The sequence below is a fragment of the Condylura cristata genome, unplaced genomic scaffold (assembly GCF_000260355.1).
Source record: "Condylura cristata isolate star-nosed mole 26May11 unplaced genomic scaffold, ConCri1.0 scaffold00026, whole genome shotgun sequence".
Taxonomy (NCBI): domain Eukaryota; kingdom Metazoa; phylum Chordata; class Mammalia; order Eulipotyphla; family Talpidae; genus Condylura; species Condylura cristata.
Window position 1 is genome coordinate 3,870,107 of NW_004567127.1, and position 17,839 is coordinate 3,887,945.

General features: G+C 51.9%; 1 protein-coding gene across 2 annotated transcripts in view; it reads left to right on the plus strand.

Annotated features, from left to right (window-relative positions):
• Positions 1-17,839, plus strand: part of VTCN1 (V-set domain containing T cell activation inhibitor 1) — a 40,551-nt gene that overhangs the window by 6,639 nt on the left and 16,073 nt on the right. For both annotated transcript variants that reach the window (XM_004689600.2, XM_012730101.1), the window contains exon 2: positions 17,672-17,736. In XM_004689600.2, coding sequence (XP_004689657.1) covers positions 17,672-17,736 — 65 coding nt within the window. The remainder of the gene's footprint in view (positions 1-17,671; positions 17,737-17,839) is intronic.

Below are 17,839 nucleotides of genomic sequence, written 5' to 3' on the forward strand. Positions count from 1 at the left end.
GGATCCTCCTGTCACACCCTCTACCAACAGGCTGGAACTCCATGGACATAGCTTTGTGGGTGAGTCCCAGGCTGGCCCACAGGAGCCTGCGCTCCATGCGGCAGCTGTAACTGTTTCCCAGGGTCCTCTGCCTCAGTCCCAGGGATGCTTTGTGCTATTTTACTGGCCCACAGAGTGCACAGCTTTCTGAACATCAGGACTGGGCAGGCTCTGGAGACCTAGCGAGACGGCTTGTCATTCCTGGGTAGAGCTGCTGTAGGACTGTGTTCCAAACTCCAAATGACCAGCTTTGGAAAGTAGCCGGAGTGCTGGGAATCTGGAAGGTTTGGGGAGCTCTCTGGATGGGCTCGTCCCTCATGTGGATGGGAAGGCAGAAGACTAAGGCCTGTGATCGGCCCAGGGCAAGGAGGTGGCCAGCAGCACCGTGCAGCTCTGTCACCTTCTCCGTGACAACACAGCAGGCCACTCATTTTGTGCTGCTACAGAGTGTCTTGAATCAATTTTATGGCTAAAAATTTCCTTACCCTTTCATACCACAATGGTTGGGGCTGTGTCTAGTAATGTGAATTCTGCAATTTCACTAGCTGGGATATGCCTTGAGGGGCCCCTTCCCGGGGACTCAACACCAAGGCAAGAGAGTCCCCGCCTTGGGGACTCTGCCTTCTGCTGGCCCCACCACCCTCTCACCTCAGAGCATCGCAGGTCCAAGCAACACCCATGATTCAAGCAGCCGACAGTCTCTGTATTTAACTTACTTAGACAGTGTTCCCCAAGGTGAATTCTGACCCCACTGATACTGAATCAGTGTTTTCCCCCAGCCAAGTTTTGCAGCCAAAAAGTTTGGATCAAAGGAAATTGCCATTATGCTATTGTTTTGATCTATAAAAATGGTAACTGTATCATGAAATTAGCATATTTAAGTCCTGACAGTAAGAAATCTATTCCATTGGGAATGATCATGAAATGTAAGCCTTTACAAAACCACATGTGTTGGTGTGTGGAGGACATACTTGAGGAAAGGCAGGGCTGGAGAAATTAAAAAAGAACAGAAGTCATGGGCAGAAAAAGTGCATTAATGGAGGGCTCACGAGCAGTGTCTAGGGCTGAACACAGCCCAGGAGGGAAAAGACCACTGGTGTCTCCTTTCTGGAAATGTCCCTCCATCTTTGATATCTAAAGTTGTCAAATTTTTCAAATCTCGTGCTTCTAGAGTAATTTCACTTTGATTAACCTTCCTCTACATCGGTTTTTTGGTAACTAACCTCCTCCCTAGTCTCCCTCATGAGAGTGGAGGGAGAATTCGGGAGGTGCCATCCGTCGCTCGCCGCACCCCTCAAATGGCTTGTACCAACTAGACACTGGCACTATTTAAGGGCCCTCTCAGCACTGCCACGATGCACTGGTTCCTCTTCTCATGGCCTTATCATCGCAATCCACAGTGTTTCTCTAAGTTGCTTACAACCCAGGGTGAGTTCTACTGACCGGGATGCAGGGAGGGAGCCCAGCCCTGACTGCCCGGGCCTCTGGGTGCTCACCCATGCGGTGAGGAGCGTGGGCACAGAGCCACACTAGGCACCCCAGGCAGACGTCTAAGACAGAGCATGCAAACCAGCAGATGGGAGCCAATCACCCTCATGGGGGGTAAAGACAAGCTGGAAAGCTAACACTGACAAGCTGACCGTAGACTGGAGCATCCAGAGGGGGCGGGGGAGGGCAAAGAGGACTCTGGGGGCTTTGGTCACGGGTGCACAGAGGTGGGGCTGCCCGAGAGGGGACCCTGTTCTTCCCAGATACCAACAGTAATATAAGCTGATGCTTACCTCCCTTTGAAATAAATTGATTTTTTTTAAAGATTTATTTATTTACTCATACAGAACTGGGGTACAGGCCAGAGATGCAGAGGGTGAGAGAATTCACCAGAGACAGAGTGGGGAGCAGAACAGGCAGATCGACGAAGTCCACTGCTGAGGGGAGCAGCGGGCGGGACAGGAGAGGTCTGCCACGCCATGTGGTCACCTCCGGGGCAGGCGGGGATCGAACTCATGCGGAAGTGGCTTTAGATTCTCAGTGCTGTGCTTTAACCCGCTGAGCCACCAGGGAGGGCCAAAATAAATTGATCTTTAAAAGTCACCCTGGAGAATGATTTGCAAATAAGCAAGGAAGCCAGTGAGGGCAGGAAGCCAGTGGACATTGGCAGGACTCTGCTAGGCCGCAGTGACCTTACTCACTCTTCTCTCAAGGATCAGCCTCCTCCATGATTTTTCCATCAGACCCATGATTACAACTGGTCACTAGAATATATGCAAAGGAATCTAAAATAATCTAGATCTCTCTGCTCCAAAACCTAGACCCTTTTCTAATTTAGAAACAGTGTTATTTGATTTTTCAGTCCAAGATGGGGTATTTGGAGCAGCTGGGAAAGTCGGGGTGATAGGGCAGGTGGGAAGAGGGGTCTTATGAAGCAAATCCCCTTGGGTCCGAAGACTTGGGGAGCCAGGCTTCCCGGGAATCTTAGTGCCAAGACCCAAATGCCAAGTCCCACTGCTGTCCTATAAGCCTTCAGAATTAAGTGTTCAGGGAGAGGCATGCCGGGTGTTAGGAAGAGGATCTTGGATAAAACAAAGCTGTCAAGATATGGCCACGTGGAGGTTCCAGGACTTTTTCCCTGAAAAGGTCTCCCAAAACCTCTGTGCTAAGCCCTAGAAGACTAAAACTCAGAAAACCTAACAGAACCTAAACTTCAAAAAGAGCTAAATCTGGCTGTTTTTTCATATCTCCTAGGTTGACATTTTCTCGCCGACAAATGACAGGATCAATGAAATGCTTGACTTTTATAGATTAGCAAATAACTAATTACAGTTTCACCGCGACTGACCCCAACATGCCCTGTTCATCCCATTAAATATGTTATCTGAGTGAAAAGGCTAATTCCCCCAGCAGCAAGCATGGGTCTCACAAGAGAATCTCTTTAACAGTGTGGATTCTGCTTACTTGGCAGTTTCCACCCTGAAGGCAGAAAGAGTGGCAAAGAAGTGACGCGCAAGATGGTGGCTTGCCTTAGCATTTCTGGGGGGCGGGAGGATGGGGTGTATGCCACACTGTCATGTCATGTCAGGTTACCTGAAATTCCTGGGGGCTTCTGGTGCTGCTCACCCGGGGACCCCAAAACTGAGCTGGTCTCTCGTCATTGTCTGGGGTAACTCGTGAACAACCTGTTGAGTTATTGAAAACATGTTTGTTCACTTAAACGAACAAAACCCGTATGATGTACAGTTTCTGTCACACATTCTTGAGGGCACTGTGTCAGCTCTATTGTGAGAGCAGGAAACTGACCCAGGAAGCCGATGACTGGAAAGTTAAGTCAAGCCTAAGGAAAATGAAGCAATGTTTTCTTTTTAAAATCTATTTCCCTCCTTTTGTGGGATTAGTGGAGAAAACCACAGAAGAAAATGTCTATCAGAATCTAAGTCACCCCTGACGCAGAGATAGCGACGATTCATTCATTTGTCCGAATGCTTTCCCTCCCTGTGGATGGTTAATAACGGCGTCATATTGTCCCTATCATTCTAGTAATAATCCCCATTGATTTAGTGAATATTCCTCACATAATTATCCTTCCTAGATAGATTTTCTGCAATGGCCTAGCATTGTCTCTGTAATAAACCCTGATTTGCTCGCTCAGCTCCCCGCTGGGATCTGGAGGACCTATACATGTTTCCATTTATTTGCTCACAATTACGATGTCAATTTTAATCATAACGCTTGTTAACGTCCTTGGGCGTTAGAATGGCAGGTCGCTTTAGAATGAGCTCCTGGAAGGAGAAGCCCTGGGTCAGATCTTGCTGTGTAAATCAGAAACCTGAGGTCTGTGGCCAAACCGTTTCCCTCTCAATCACCCCAAACTCTGCACCAACTCACACTCTTTGGGCAACGTTGAGGTTTGACAAAGAGTAACCCCTACCGACATTTTGAGAAAGAAGGTGGCAAATTGTGTACCTCACACTCCCATTGTTCCCATGTGAGAGATTCTCAAGTCCTGGCCTCCTCCTTAATTTACCATCCAACCCCACTGTCAGTAAAGTAACCAAAACTCTGTGTGCACCCACGTGTCAATGACGATGAGAGAAAATACCACTCTGCATAGTTTAACCAGCAACAAAGCCCAAGGGACAGATTTCTTACTGATAGCTAAAGATGAGAGTGAGTGTGGGGTGAGGAAAATGCCAGAAATGGTAAAACACGGTCCAGCTGTTCTAAAAGCTGTCCTGGGCCAGACTCCCTTTAGGGCATAACAGAGAAAAACAGTTAAATATCCACATCTTCTGCCCCTCTCCAACTCCATCAAGGAACATCTTGGCATTTTCTGCTAAGTCTCCCCTGGTCCAACTCACGGTTATAAGTTCAATAGAGAAAGCCCTCAGAGGAGACGAGAAGGTGTGAGGAAAGCAGAGAGAAGAGGAGATTTGCAGATGAGAGTGAAGAACACAGATCTGGAAATAGGAAGGAAAAGACAACAGAGGGTGGATTTCAGAGAGTTTGGGAGTCTGGAGGCACTAATGTGAAGGAGAGAAATTGAAAAGGAGGAATTAGTTTTTTAAAAAGAGGTTTTTCTGTGCCTTTTCCATGCACTGCCACTGGATTTCAGTTCAACTCTTATATTAGATTTCCATTTCTCTGGCTATGACATGATCAAAAACTGGACCACAGGACATTTGGGTTTTCTATAGGTTATAACAGGATCAGTCACTGGAGCTAGACACTATACCCATGCAATAGTTAAGAGCTAATTTCTGGGGCCTCCCTGGTGTTGCAACAGGTTAAAGCACAGCACTGGGAAGCTGGCCACAGCCGCTTCATCACAAGTTCGATCCCCAGGCAGGGAGCTGACCCACAGGATGCAGCAGGCCTCTCCTGACCGCCCACTGCTCCCCTCAGCAGTGGACTTCATCAGTCGGCCTGTTCTGCTCCCCACTCTGTCTCTGGTGAATCCTCTCACCGCCCCTGCACCTCTGGCCTGTACCCCAGTTCTGTGTGCATAAAAAAAAACCGAATTTCTAAATATTTATTCCTATTTAGTGGGTAATTTTAAATGCTCACATGAAATCTGCCCACAGTGTAAATTAAGGAGACATAACCCTGAAATGAAACTATGAGGTGCCATTCAGCCGGGCCATCTCTGGGCGCATTTCGGTTCAGCCGGAGAATCAGTTTCCAGATCAGATCAGCTCACGACAGCATTTATCAAATCCTTCAGATGAGTCGGGCAGTACACCTGACACTTCGGGGCATAAGTATGACGGCTGTATTGATCCGACAGGACCAGTAGATTATAACCAAAGCCAAATTTTATTTCTATCTCCCCCTGACCTTTTAAAGTGAATCTGTAGAAAATGACGAGATGAAGCGTCTGTAGCCTCTGAGCCTCTGATGACAACGTGGCCTCTCCTGGAGCTGGGTGATGCCCCTCCCCCTGGGGTCCCCTGCCAGTGCTGCACCCCACACCTGGTCCTGGATGCTCAGGTCCCCTCTTCTGGGCATTCCTCTTGGCGAAACTCAGGGTAGCCCCAGGATACACAGAGCTAGCTCCCTTATACCTGGGTCCGCTGCTCTAATCAAAGCTCTGTGCTCCCGCTCAGCCCCTCTCCTGCCCCCTCCTGCCCTGGACCACACTCCTGGAGGCCAGGCAGTACAGGGTGTCTCAGCCACACGACAGTCTTCAGCTTTGTATTTGTCATTTGGGGAGTGGGGAGAAGCATGGCCCCGAAGGACAGAAAAACATTTTCTCCAGAGACACATCTTCACGCGTCCCCTCTGCCCACTCTGAGTCCTGTTTGCTGTCCTTCGTGGGCGTGAGATGGGCGAGATTTATGGGGCTGGCTGCCCAAGACTTTCTGAACGCTGCAGGATGATGCTGTGTCTCACGTTGGAACCTGGCTGACCCTTTACCTTTAGCACATAGTACGCAAAAAAGAAAAATTGCCTTGGAAAACTTAGAGGAGACTAGAGAAGCGATACCTGTGTGAAGAGATCATTTCAGTACACTGTGACCCCAGGGTGACAGTGAAATAGACAGGGGCCAGTGAGGACATGGGACAGCTACTGTCCACGCTTGTCCTCAGATGATCTAGTGCAGCCCATGGACGAGGGAAGGCGGCGCCTCGGAGTGAGCGGAAAGAATGTGGTATCTTCTCGGGACCTTCGCACCACAAATGCTGCCGACGGGGGGAGGGGGTTTACTAAATTATAGGCTCTTAGTAATACTGTATAATTAGTTAAAGTGGATAGGAAAAGGATCCTTTTTTAAGGCTTTGAAAGGAGGCCCAGAAATCATAGCTGCCAAATGTAAAAATAGTAATCCTCTCCGCTCTGCCTGGAGAGGTTGCAGAAACGGGGCTGGTTCTGGGGGCTGGACCCCACACGTGTCTCCCCACGCTGCTCTGGCCTCCTCAGGCCAATGCGGGGTGCACAGAGGGACAGACACAGCCTCAGGCGGCAGAAGTGAGGGGGACAGTGTGGGCCCTCCCACACCTGCCTCCGCCCAAACCCCCCCACTCCCACCCCCGCCAGCCAAGAGCCACAGGATGCTGTGAATGGATTGTTTTCCCTATTGTCCCTCCCTGGCCATTGCAATGCCCCCCAAGTTCGAATAGTTACGAATCCAGACCCCCCCAGCCTGGGACCTAGCACTCCTGGAAGTGACAGAGACCACTGTCCAGCCGCATTCCCAAGTCTGAAAACACGGATTCCGTGTCACAGGCAACTTCAGAGCAAAGCAGCAGTGTGGCGCAGGAAAGTGCCAGCGATGCGGCCAGGGGCCCCCAGTCCACCCGGACACTGGCCCCTGGCTGCAGCCCAGAGCCTCCTCTGGGAGAAGGTGGTTTTGGCTGCTTCTGAGGAGGAGGAGGGTTCCCTGGATGGAAAGGAAGCAACATCCGGGCATTCCCGCCTCCTGTCCTGCCCCAGCTGTGCGGCCACAGCCCATGGGTCTTTCTGGGCTCCCAGGTGGCCGCCAGAACTATTGTGCGTGACAGAAATACCCAAAAGGGTACTTCCTTGGCTTGGGTAAGATACGTCTAGAAAGAGGGAAGAAATAATGTAGGTATAAAACGAAGATACCCAGGTTTTTTGTTTTTAAAGATCTATTTATTTATGTTTACAGAACTGGGGTACAGCAGGCAGCCCAGAGGTGTGGTGAGTGAGAAGATTCACCAGAGACAGAGAGGGGAGCAGCACAGGCGGATCTATTGAAATACACTGCTGAGGGGAGCAGCGGGCAGGTCAGGAGAGGTCTGCCGCGCCCTGTGGGTCACCTCCGGGGTGGGGATCAAACTCGTGCTGCAGGGGCTTCAGAGAGCTTCATGATATGGTGCTTTAACCCACTGCGCCACCAGGGAGGGCCCACCCAGTTTTTTCTCCAAACTTTTAGAACCTCAGTCCAGCCCTGCATTGGCGGGCAGCTCCCAGTATGACTGTCTCTCTTCCTTCTGAGTTCATGGAGGCAAAGCTGGTTGGTTTCTAGACCAAGGACACTGAGGCAGGGTAGCTTTTTCTGTTTTTGAGACAATAATCAGTGACGCTTAACAGTATGCCAGCCGGCAGAGTTGATGCCCGAGTGCAGGTGGTCCCTAGACTTTAGGGGGCTCCTGGAATGCAGACAGTAACAGCCCCAAATTCAAGGGTTCCACCCCACCCTTGCCCCAGCCGCCTGGCTCTAAGACATTAAAATGTCTCATCCTTGGTCTGTGTCTCATCTTTCCTGCAAATATTTTTATCTCTTTCTTCTTTATCATGTGTAATTTTCAACTTACTCTGGTTAATTATTGCTTACTGCGACCTCCTTCTGCTTAACCAATGCTCTTTTTCAGCTGTCTACAATCTACTACCTAGCTGTCCAGTGAGTTCCAAATTTCAATTTTTTTCATTTCTAAATATTCTACCTGGTCCTTTTTCAAATCTTTGGGCTGCTTTCTTAGTCTCTTGCCTCTATTCTAGCTTTCCCTTTGCTCATTCACTTACTTGAACATATTTCAAAGACTCATGTTTGTACTCGATACAAAGGTTCCAATACCTGGAGTCTATTTCCACATCTACTTCATGATTCTATCAACTCTTGCACATCACACCATCTCCTGTATACTTTGCAATTTTTATTAAGATGAACTTCTATTTGGGGGAATTTTATCTGCTGAGATTCTTTGAGACCTGAGTTGAGAGTACATTTCTTCAGAGAACATTTGTTTTGGCTTCCTCTAAGCCTTGAAACTTTTCAACTAGAAACCCTTTAAGTTTACTCCCTGGGGACGGCAATAGTGTGACTTCAGGACTCAGCCCTGTAGATGAAAGGCAGAGACACAGACTTGAGGGAGCTTTTCCTCATCCCCGAAAACCAAGACTGAGTGAGGTGATCCCTACCTCTTGGGTGCATGCATTAGGGCCCCAGCTGATGTGAGTCTCAAGCAGAGTCCTTAGCATGTGTGACTCTTTAACTCTGGCCCATCCTAGTTTCCCTTCTTAACCCCAGACAACCAGGTCTTCTCCATTTCTTACCTCAAAGGCTGAAATTCATAGCACCGGCAAGGTTTCATACCGTTCAATATTTAAAAGGAGCATTTTTCTTTAAAAAAAAAAAGTGGGACAAGAAAGTCCCCTAAGTCAAGAATGTGGTCATTTCCTTCATAACACAGCGTGAATATTTAGCTTATTCATTCAACAAGTTTCCAATCACGCTCTGTGGGGGCATCCCCTAAGGTGGGACATTTGCTCCACAAGCATTTCAGTTCCTTCCATATTTTAAGAACCGGAAAAACAGCAGGAACAAAGCATAGAGGGAAGGAACGGCCTGTAAACTTAGGAGCCCAAAGCAGCTCAGGACAGACGGAGCCTGGAGGTGGGGGCCAGAAATGGAGGGGTGAGCAGAGGGTAAGAAGGAGGGTGAGGAGAGCCCAGGGCTGGGGACGCGGTGGGCGGAGGCTGTGGCTAGGAGAAGGAAGTGCTTGTTCGCAGCTGAGAGTCAGTCTGGGTGCTGTTTGGCCTCTGGAAACTTCTAAACTCCACTTTGGAAGCTGTGCAATCAGGCTGTCTCACTGCCAACCACACACACCGCCCGGGGTACCGGCTTCTCCAACAGTCAGGACCCTGCTTGGGACATTCACGTGAGGCTTGAAGAGTGTTTGTTCTTTCACACAATGGGTTCATGTATGGTGCTGAAGGAATCCCCTGGAAAGGTTTGCTCGGCAGCGGGACTAAGGAGGAACAGGAAATACAGGTATCATATAGGAAAGGACTAGTAAGCAACCTTGTTCTGACTTTCATCTCATTCTGCTCCGGCCACTGGAGGAGTGCACACTGGCTGACAGTCAGACCCTGATGTGTGCTTCCCGGGCAATCGAGGGGACAGGCAGAGAGAGAGCCCCCTAAGATAGGCTGGCTGGGGCGGGTGGATCCACCTTTCTGGTCATCTGGAGCTCAGCAGGTATCACTGAGGGAAAGGTACCTATTTAGTGACAACCTATAGTTTTCCACTGCCTGGTCCCCTTTCCTTCTGGAAGCAAGTCTTAACAAAGTGCAAGTGATCGAGTCTTAGACTCTATCAGAGGAAGATGACTTCCCTAGTGAACCCCTGGCTGCACTACTCAGCACTAGACCTCAGTTTCCCCAACCACACACAGGTACGAGGTTTACAGCGGCCGCTCCACAAAACAGGGAGGAGCATTACCTCAGCCCCCACTTACACGCAGCCACCTTGGTTCAAATCCCAGGATGCCGTGAACCACATTTCCCATGGGGGCACGGCTGGGAAGGAGTGAGTGGAGATAGGAAAGGAAGTGGACTACAGAAGGCTCATAGGGAGAGATACAAAGAGACACTTGGAAGAGCCACTTGGAAGGAACACGTGGGTGGGAGTTATGGGAAGACTGCTCTGGTTCTTGCCAGAGACAATGGCAGCTGCTGTCTTGACTTCATGTTGGAGTATGTGGCACAGTTTGAATTTTGAGTCTCTTCTCATGTCCCAGTGATGAGAAACTCTGTAGTCTCAGGTCAGTGGAGAGGAAACTGGAGGCAGTTTCGCTGGACACTGAATCTAACTTCCTAGCATTTCACCTCTGGCTTTGCTTCTTCTAGAGTGACTCTTCTTTCTGTTGCTGAAATGGTCATCAGTTGAGGCTTCTCTACATTGTTTTCCTTCTATTTCTATCTGTTCTTCGAAAGATCACATCACCACCCTGGTCCTGCTGGTTCTCCTAAATCAGTGGCTCTCAATGGGGGGTGACATGTTTTTGGTTATCACAAGTCAGGGGTCAAGTGCTCCAGGCATCAGATCAGGAAAAGGGAGGCCAGGAACGCTAACCCCCGCCCCCCACAACATACAGGAAATCCACACAACAAAGAACTATCCACCCAGGAGCACTGAGTTTAAGAAAGCCTCCCCTGAACATACACAATTATCAGTGTTCTTCTAGAGTGTTGTCAGAATTGCACACAGGAGTGACAGCTCACATCGCCGCCCCCTCTCACTATTTCCGTGTTAAACCAGCTTGAGAGTCTGGTAGGTTGGAGTTAGCGGTAGCTAACGCCCCCTTCCCCTGCCACTGCCACACACACAGGGCCTCGAGCTCACTGAAAACTCCCTCCTGGCTGGGGACTCACTCCCCCCACCCCCAGCCCGCTGTGGGCCCTGTAATCTTCCCCCACACAATAGTCTAGTCACGGCTCTCAATTACTCAGTAAAGATGGCATGCAAGATGAAATCTATCTGCTGGCTGTGTACTGATTTATGGTGTTTGAACCCAGGTATGATATAATTCTGGGCCTGTGAGCTCTCCTTTATATTCTCCCACACCCCACCCTACCCTCATTGTGTCAAAAAAAAAAAAAAATTACAGGTTACATTGTTTTCCAGCACGGTATTGATTTAGGAGAACAGAGTCACTCAGTCCGTAGTGGTCGCTTGAAAGAAGAGATGCCTCAGCCTGATACTCAAAAGCCTCACATAAGCAGCTGCCTATCACCCCAACATGGGCCTCCCTGCTGGCTAGGGCCAAGGCGCGGCGCTGTCATGAGTGGGCCCGAGCTGGATCCCGGCCAGCCAGTGACCCACAGGGGGCGGCAGACGTCTCCTGTCTCCCATGGTTGCCCTCAGCAGTGGATTGGCCTGTTCTGCTCCCCACTGCTTCTGGGGAGTCCTCTCACACCCCCACATCTCTGGCCTGTACCCCAGTTATTCTACTAAATAAATACATATATTTAAAAAAAAATCCCAAACAGGAAGCCTTGCCATTAAAACTGCTATTAAAACGGCGAGGACGCGGGGTCTTGAGGGTGGGGTGAGCCTGATGTGTGGGCGGCCTGGTTTGTGGGTGGAGCCTACTTGTGGGCGGAGCCTACTTGTGGGCGGGGCTGAGTTATGGGCGAGTTTTTCCCGCAAACATTCCTCCCATGCTCTAGAACCCTGGTTCAGAGCTGGCCTTGACTTTACCAGCAAAAGAAACCACGGGAAGGCGAGTACAGACCGAGAAATGTGCTCTGCATGCCGGACGCTGTAGGGAATAAGAGCAAACGTTGGGCCGACAGCAATCTAGGCTTCTCGGAAACGTAAATCCTGCACCAATCAATATTTAGAAAAGGGTTATGTGATTTTACCTTGAAGCTGGATGATCTGTTCCACGCAGTGTTTAAAAATAATTCCGTTTTTCCTTTTATGGGGAAAACTGAGAGAAATTTTTTGGATAGGCTGAAATAAATGTCTTCAATTTCAGCATTCTTTACAAACCTAGTCACCGTGTTGCTTTGAGAACAAAGTAATAGCTTGATTATCAAATTCACTTGATTCACTCACATAATCAGCCTGGTAGATTTAATTTGAAAGTGTAGAATTTATTCAAATGGGCACCCATTTTTCTGATTTGATTTAGCTTTTGGGTTTTCATCACTTATCAGTAGTGCGAGCGGAGGCAAGCTGGTGATGTAGAGGGGTGAGGAGGAAGCAAGTACTAGGGAACACAGAAACCATCAACGTTTGTGTCAAAGACCCCTTAGCCTTCCAGAAGGAGGGCTGGCCATAGAGGGGAGCAGACCCAGAAAGCCCTCGTTTCCAAATGAAGCAGGGAAGACCGGCAGGCATGAGGGGGAGCCAGTGTCAGGGGTGCCTCCTGACCCCCTGGGCTTTTTCTGGGAGTTGGACTTGGAGAGTGAAGGCTTGTGGGCTGGACTTCTGGGCTTTAGGCCTGGCTCTCCTATTTCCCAACTGTGAGAGCTGGGTCAGTGATTTAGGCTGAGCCTCAGTTTCCCCGCATGGACAGTGGTGAGTGTAGGGCTTGTGGGTCACCCTCCTGTAAGGGATGGAGGAGACACTAGGTGTGGCGGTTGACACACGCCCCCTAAACATTAGCTCTATTCCCAGCGCTCCAGTGAACTGCTGATACCATGAAAATTTGCCCTAAGTAGATAGGTGTCTCTGATTTTTTTCTTGGTCATTCCGCAGGAAGGTCTGTCTGATGCAATGTGTTTCCATGTGCCCGTATATGCTTGGACAACAGGGAGACCGTGGTGCTGAAACATAAAGGCGGTCGGTGACTGCAAGGTCCAGGGGCGTGGGGACCCGAAACAGCAGAGGAGAATGACAAGCTCAGGGCAAGAGAATGACAAGCTCAGGGCAAGGCTCCGTGCGCTCTCACTGGTTATTTTTCTTCTGAATGAAGCTTGCATGCGAGGACTTTCTCCCTGGTGAAGCACGAGCGGACCTTTCACGCTGCAGGTGACCTGCTCCCGCGCCTGGCCCGGCGGGACCCCTTGTCCTCCCTCACCCGCCCCAGTCAGAGCTGCAGGGCTGTGCTTGTCCAGCACCCGGGAGCGGCTTCGGTCCTCCGGCTGCCTGCTTTGCTGTCCCCCTTCTCTGGCAGGTTCCAGCGGTTGTTTCTGCTCCGGCCATTGCAAAGTCACATCGGGTTTGAGTGGTCGGCACATCACCCCGTTTTTTCCCATAAGCCCCGTTACCTTCATTGGGCGATTTTGTAGAATATGAAGGGGGCTTCTTCAGGAGCAAACTATCATGTCTTCACAGAAATGTCCAATGTCTTTCAAGTGCTGCAAAGGCAGCAGCAGCCGAGCAAAGACAAGCGCAGGAACCGGCAGGGGCCCGGACCCCGAGCTGCGGGGTCGCGCCCAGGGAGCGCCTCCTCCCGCCCTCAGCACCCGGAGTGGCGCGTGGTCCGCACCTGCGTGGCGCAGAAATGGCGTCTCTGCGTTTCCCCTCGCGGAGAGGTGACTCGGCCTGAGGCGGGGACGGCTGCGTCGGCTCCTGAGCACAGCCGTTCTCGTCACTTCCTTTGAAATGCAGCATGGAGCTGCTCTGATTCTCCCGGCTTCGCTCCCACCTCAGCACTTCCAACCCTGCCCCCCCAAATTCCTGTGTTCCTCTCTTTACTGAGCCTGGCTACATCCCAGCCTTGTTTTACTACTGTGTGTGTGTGTGTGTGCATGGGTGTGTGTGTGTGTGTGTGTGTGTGATCACGTGTGTCCCCGTGTATTCACATACATGTATGTTGGTGGTCATGTATGAGTGTGCACGTGCATTCATGTGTGCGCTGTGTACTTGTGTGTGAGTCTGGGTGTGCACCTGTGTGTGTGTGCTGGTGTGCTTTGTGTACACCCAGGTGTTCACGTCTGCACATGTGTGGTGCATACTTTGTGCATCCATGTGTTCCTGCACATACACAATTGCATCGTGTGTGCTCGTGTGCACATATATGTTCACGTGTGCCCGTCTGCCGGTGTGCTTGTGCTGTGTGTGCAAGTGTGTGTTCATGTCTTGTGTGTTGTCGTGTTGTGTTGCAGTTGTGTACAGGTGTGTGCTTGTGTGTGCCATGCAGGGTGTGGCGTTTGCTTCTGTGTGCACATTTGTGTGTCATGTGTGTCGTGTCGTGTGTGAGCTCAGGTGTGTCCGTAGCGGCCCAGCGAGCTCCCGGAGGGCCGGGACTCTGTTCGCTTCACCTCCCCCGGCAGCCCCGCCCCAGGCCAGTCCCGAGATGCGCCCGTGCTGAGTGCTGGCGGCGAGCAGCCCTCCCTAGCGCCGGCTCCTCTGGGCCTCTGTGACGCATGTCTGACAAGCGTGTTCTGTGAATTCCAAGCCCGTGGTGGGAGGACACAGCTCCGCATTACAATTTTCCCGTAGCGCCGTTATTGGAAAAATATTCCGGGGAAGAAATAACCAAAAAGCAAAGAACACCTCGTGTGAGATATTTTATTCACCTTTGTAAAAAATGAATAAGCAGCAGACAGGAATTAATTAATTTGGCTACTCCTTTAGTGCCTGCTTCTCGTCCCCAGGCCCCGGGGGTTGTTCTTTTCCAAGGAAACACAGTTCAGAACAACCCTCAAGGCGACGCCTGCTTAGAGGGGCTTGCTGACGGCCGGCGGGGTCCTGCTTCCACAGCCGGGGCGTGTGCCCCCCACTGGGGCAGCGAGGTGGGCTCAGTGGAGTTGGGGGGACACGCGGGCTCGCCGGGCCTTTCCTGCAGGGGAGAGCCCGGTGTCTGCTCAGGGTCTGGCTGAGTGGAGAGGCCGGGGGCGACGGGTGTCAGGACCACGGCAGGGCGCGGAGACTGTGGGGCGGTGTGCAGAGGCGGGCGGGAAGAGAGGACACGGCCCCTCCAAAGGGCCACGTGGCCACATGGCAGAGGCACTTTATCACGAGGGAAATGGAAAGGCGTCGAGGTTTTACATGGAGGACTGATGCCATCACTTCGTCACGGTCACTTTGTCGGGTGCCTGAACCGAGGGGTCGTGCCCACAGCAGCTTTCATCAGCACCGCCCAGGACCCCTCTATTCTGAGCTGGGAACACGTGCCTGTTATGTAGCCACCATAGAAAAACCTAACTGCGAACAGCTAATGCTTCTTGAAGCTTCCTAGGTGTCAGACACTGTCCTAAGTGATTTTTTAAAATGTGCTAACTCATCTTCACGAGAAGGAAACTGGCCACACAGCGAATCAGCGGTGGGGCTGGGGCCTGGAGCTGTGTATTTGCGTCCAGTATTCGTGCTTATAACCGCAGACTTCTCTGCCTGCTGGTCACCCCCAGCCCCAATTCCAGCTGAACTCTCTGAGTCACCACCCACTGAAATCCTGAAGTCACCACAGATGCTGACAGAATACAGGACGGGAAGGGAGGCCCAGGCCCAGCAGGGAAGAAAACACAGCCGCTCTGGGGGACACGGAATGACCGGGACAGAGGTGACCGACACGGAGAGCTAGGAGAAAAAGGGTTAGTCAGGGGATGTGACCCTCAGAGGGGCAGAGCCACAGCGAGCGTGAGCGCCAAGCCTGGGGTGTTCTTTAATGTTCCAGAAATGCTCTGATATCTTCATCATCATCAGTGGGATCATCCTCGGGTTCCAGTCACGCCTTCAAACTGTGGATGCGGAGCAAAGACCTGCGGTAGTAGAAGGCGGCACCTGGGAGCCAAATGCCCGGGGGTGTCACTTCTGTGTGGGGTACAGAGAAACAAAGCAGGGGCCCGCTTCCCTGGGAAGCAGGTGGGCTGCTTACCATCTGAGGTTAAGCCCCGCCCTTAATTCTTAATTGCTAATTCTCAGTCTAGGGGTGTCAGTCTTCTGTCGCACCACAGAAAGGACCTGGCCACAGACAGGGTGACTTTATCAGTAAAAATGGGAGATGTCAGCTGGGTTAGGCCTGCGTCCCCCACTGGCTTTGGGGGTCCTGAGCTACTTTTCGGCTGACATCTCTCAGCTTGGCAAGGCACTCTCCTTCTCCCTGTGAGTGATGAGGTGCCTGTCCTAACCCCCCCTTCTCACAGGGACACCCACACCCGTCCCATTGCAGGGGCCCCACCCCCTCCGCGCGACCCTGCACCAGCCGACCTCCAAATGAAGGCACATTCTGGGGGCCCGCCACCCCCTTTTAGCAGCCAAAGCAGGACTTACTCCCATCCCCATTTTAAAGACAAAAAGCTGAGTCTCCCGAAGCCTTGTTCACACAGCCAGGTCTGCGCTTCATCCAGGAGTCGGGGGGCGGGGAGGGGGGTCCTCACCTGGAGTTTGCTCAGCTCTTCTCACACACTTGGAACAGTAAGATCTAGGGTTTCACTGAGGAGGGCAGAGAGGGCAGCTGTCCAGGAGGCGTTCTCTTGAAGTCATTGGCAGCAGGTATACTGTTAAAAGCATCATTTTGCTTATTGAGTGGCGCCCTGGGGCCACACCTCGAGGGATCTGACCCCCCAGGGGAACTGTTTTCTCAAATTGCTTCTTGTAAGCCTGTTTGTCTCTGATGGATTCTCTGAGCCAAGGGGAACAGGGACAACAAACCTATTCAGGAGAAAGTGAAGTGCCTGCAGGTCCTTCTCTCTGTGACATCTCCCTCCGCCTGCCAGCCTTTCTTTTGTCCTGTCTCTCAAATAACAGAGGTGTGGGGACCTGTGAGTCGCCTGGGCCTGTGGCCAGGTCAGCTGATGACGGCCGCCTGGGGCAGACGATCTCCTCTGGTACTGGCTTTGCCAGTGAGCCAGCTGGCTCAGCCCAGGTCGCTCTCAGGGCTGAGGCCGAGACCCCTCCCGGTGGGGCCCCCAGGGCAGACAGGGGGCTTGCTCCAGGGTGAGCCCCGCCCTGAAGAGGCAGCAGATTCTACCCCAGGCCCAGCACGAGGGACCTGCGAGTTCAGGGGGATGCTTCGGCCCCGTGTCATCTCCTCAGCTGCACACTGCAGAGGCTCGCGCGCTCACTCTCAGGTGACTGTTACGGCGATGCGAGTCCTGGTGTTGGCTAACAACCCCTCCTTCTGGGGAAGCCCAGACACCGCCTGTGACATGACAAGATGTGCATGGCAGGTGCAGGTCAAGAGGCCAACAGCGGTGACGGCTGGGTGCTGGGATTGTGGCAGAGTTGAATTCTCATGTGGGCTCATTTGCATGTTCCGAACTTCTGTATTGCTCTTCTGACAAGCTCCCCTGGGGTCCACACCGGGCAGAGGAAGGGGAGCTCCACAGAGAGGAGCCAGGACCGCGGCCCGTCAGGTGTTTGGTGACCATGGAGGAGACAGGAGCTCAGCCTCGGAGGGACAGTCGGGGACGCCAGGCGCTAGTGGACCCGGCTGTGTGGGGGTGGCCATTGGCACCCACCTTCTCCAGCATTCTGCTGAGTCTCTCCCTCTGGAAGGGGAAGGTCAACGACACAGCGTGGAATACTCATCACGCTCATCACCTACCCAAGAGCCCCAGGGACGGGAACGGAACTGTCGGGGTTCCTTCCTAAAATGCCCAGCTCTAGGGGGGGCTTTATATTTTTTTATTTATTCAAGCATGCAAGTACTGGGGTACAGGCCAGAGGTGTGGGGGATGGTAAGAGGATTCCCCAGAGTGGGGAGCACAACAGGCAGATCTACTGAAACACACTGCTGAGGGGAGCAGCGGGGAGACAGGAGGGGTCTGCTGCGCCCTGGGGGTCCCTCCCTGCCTCCCTGGCCAGGAGTGAACTCGTGCTGCAGTGGCTGCGCCCAGCTGCTGACTGCTGTGCTTTAACCCGCTGCACTGATCTTGGGAACAAGCTGAGAGGGTCTCTGCGTCTCCTCTTCCAAAAGCTGGGTGAGCGCCCCGGTGGCGAGTGCCGTGCCAAATGGAGAAGTAATTTCCTCTCTCTCTCTCTCTCTCTCTCTCTCCCTAGCGTTATTAGCATCATCTTTATTCTGGCTGGAGCAATTGCCCTCATCATCGGGTTTGGTATTTCAGGTATGTGGGTTCTTATGTGGGTTCTTGCCTTCCTGTGATCCCTTCACCCCTCACCAATAAGCACCCCCATTATCACACACTGTGGCAGCCAGAAAGAGCGCGG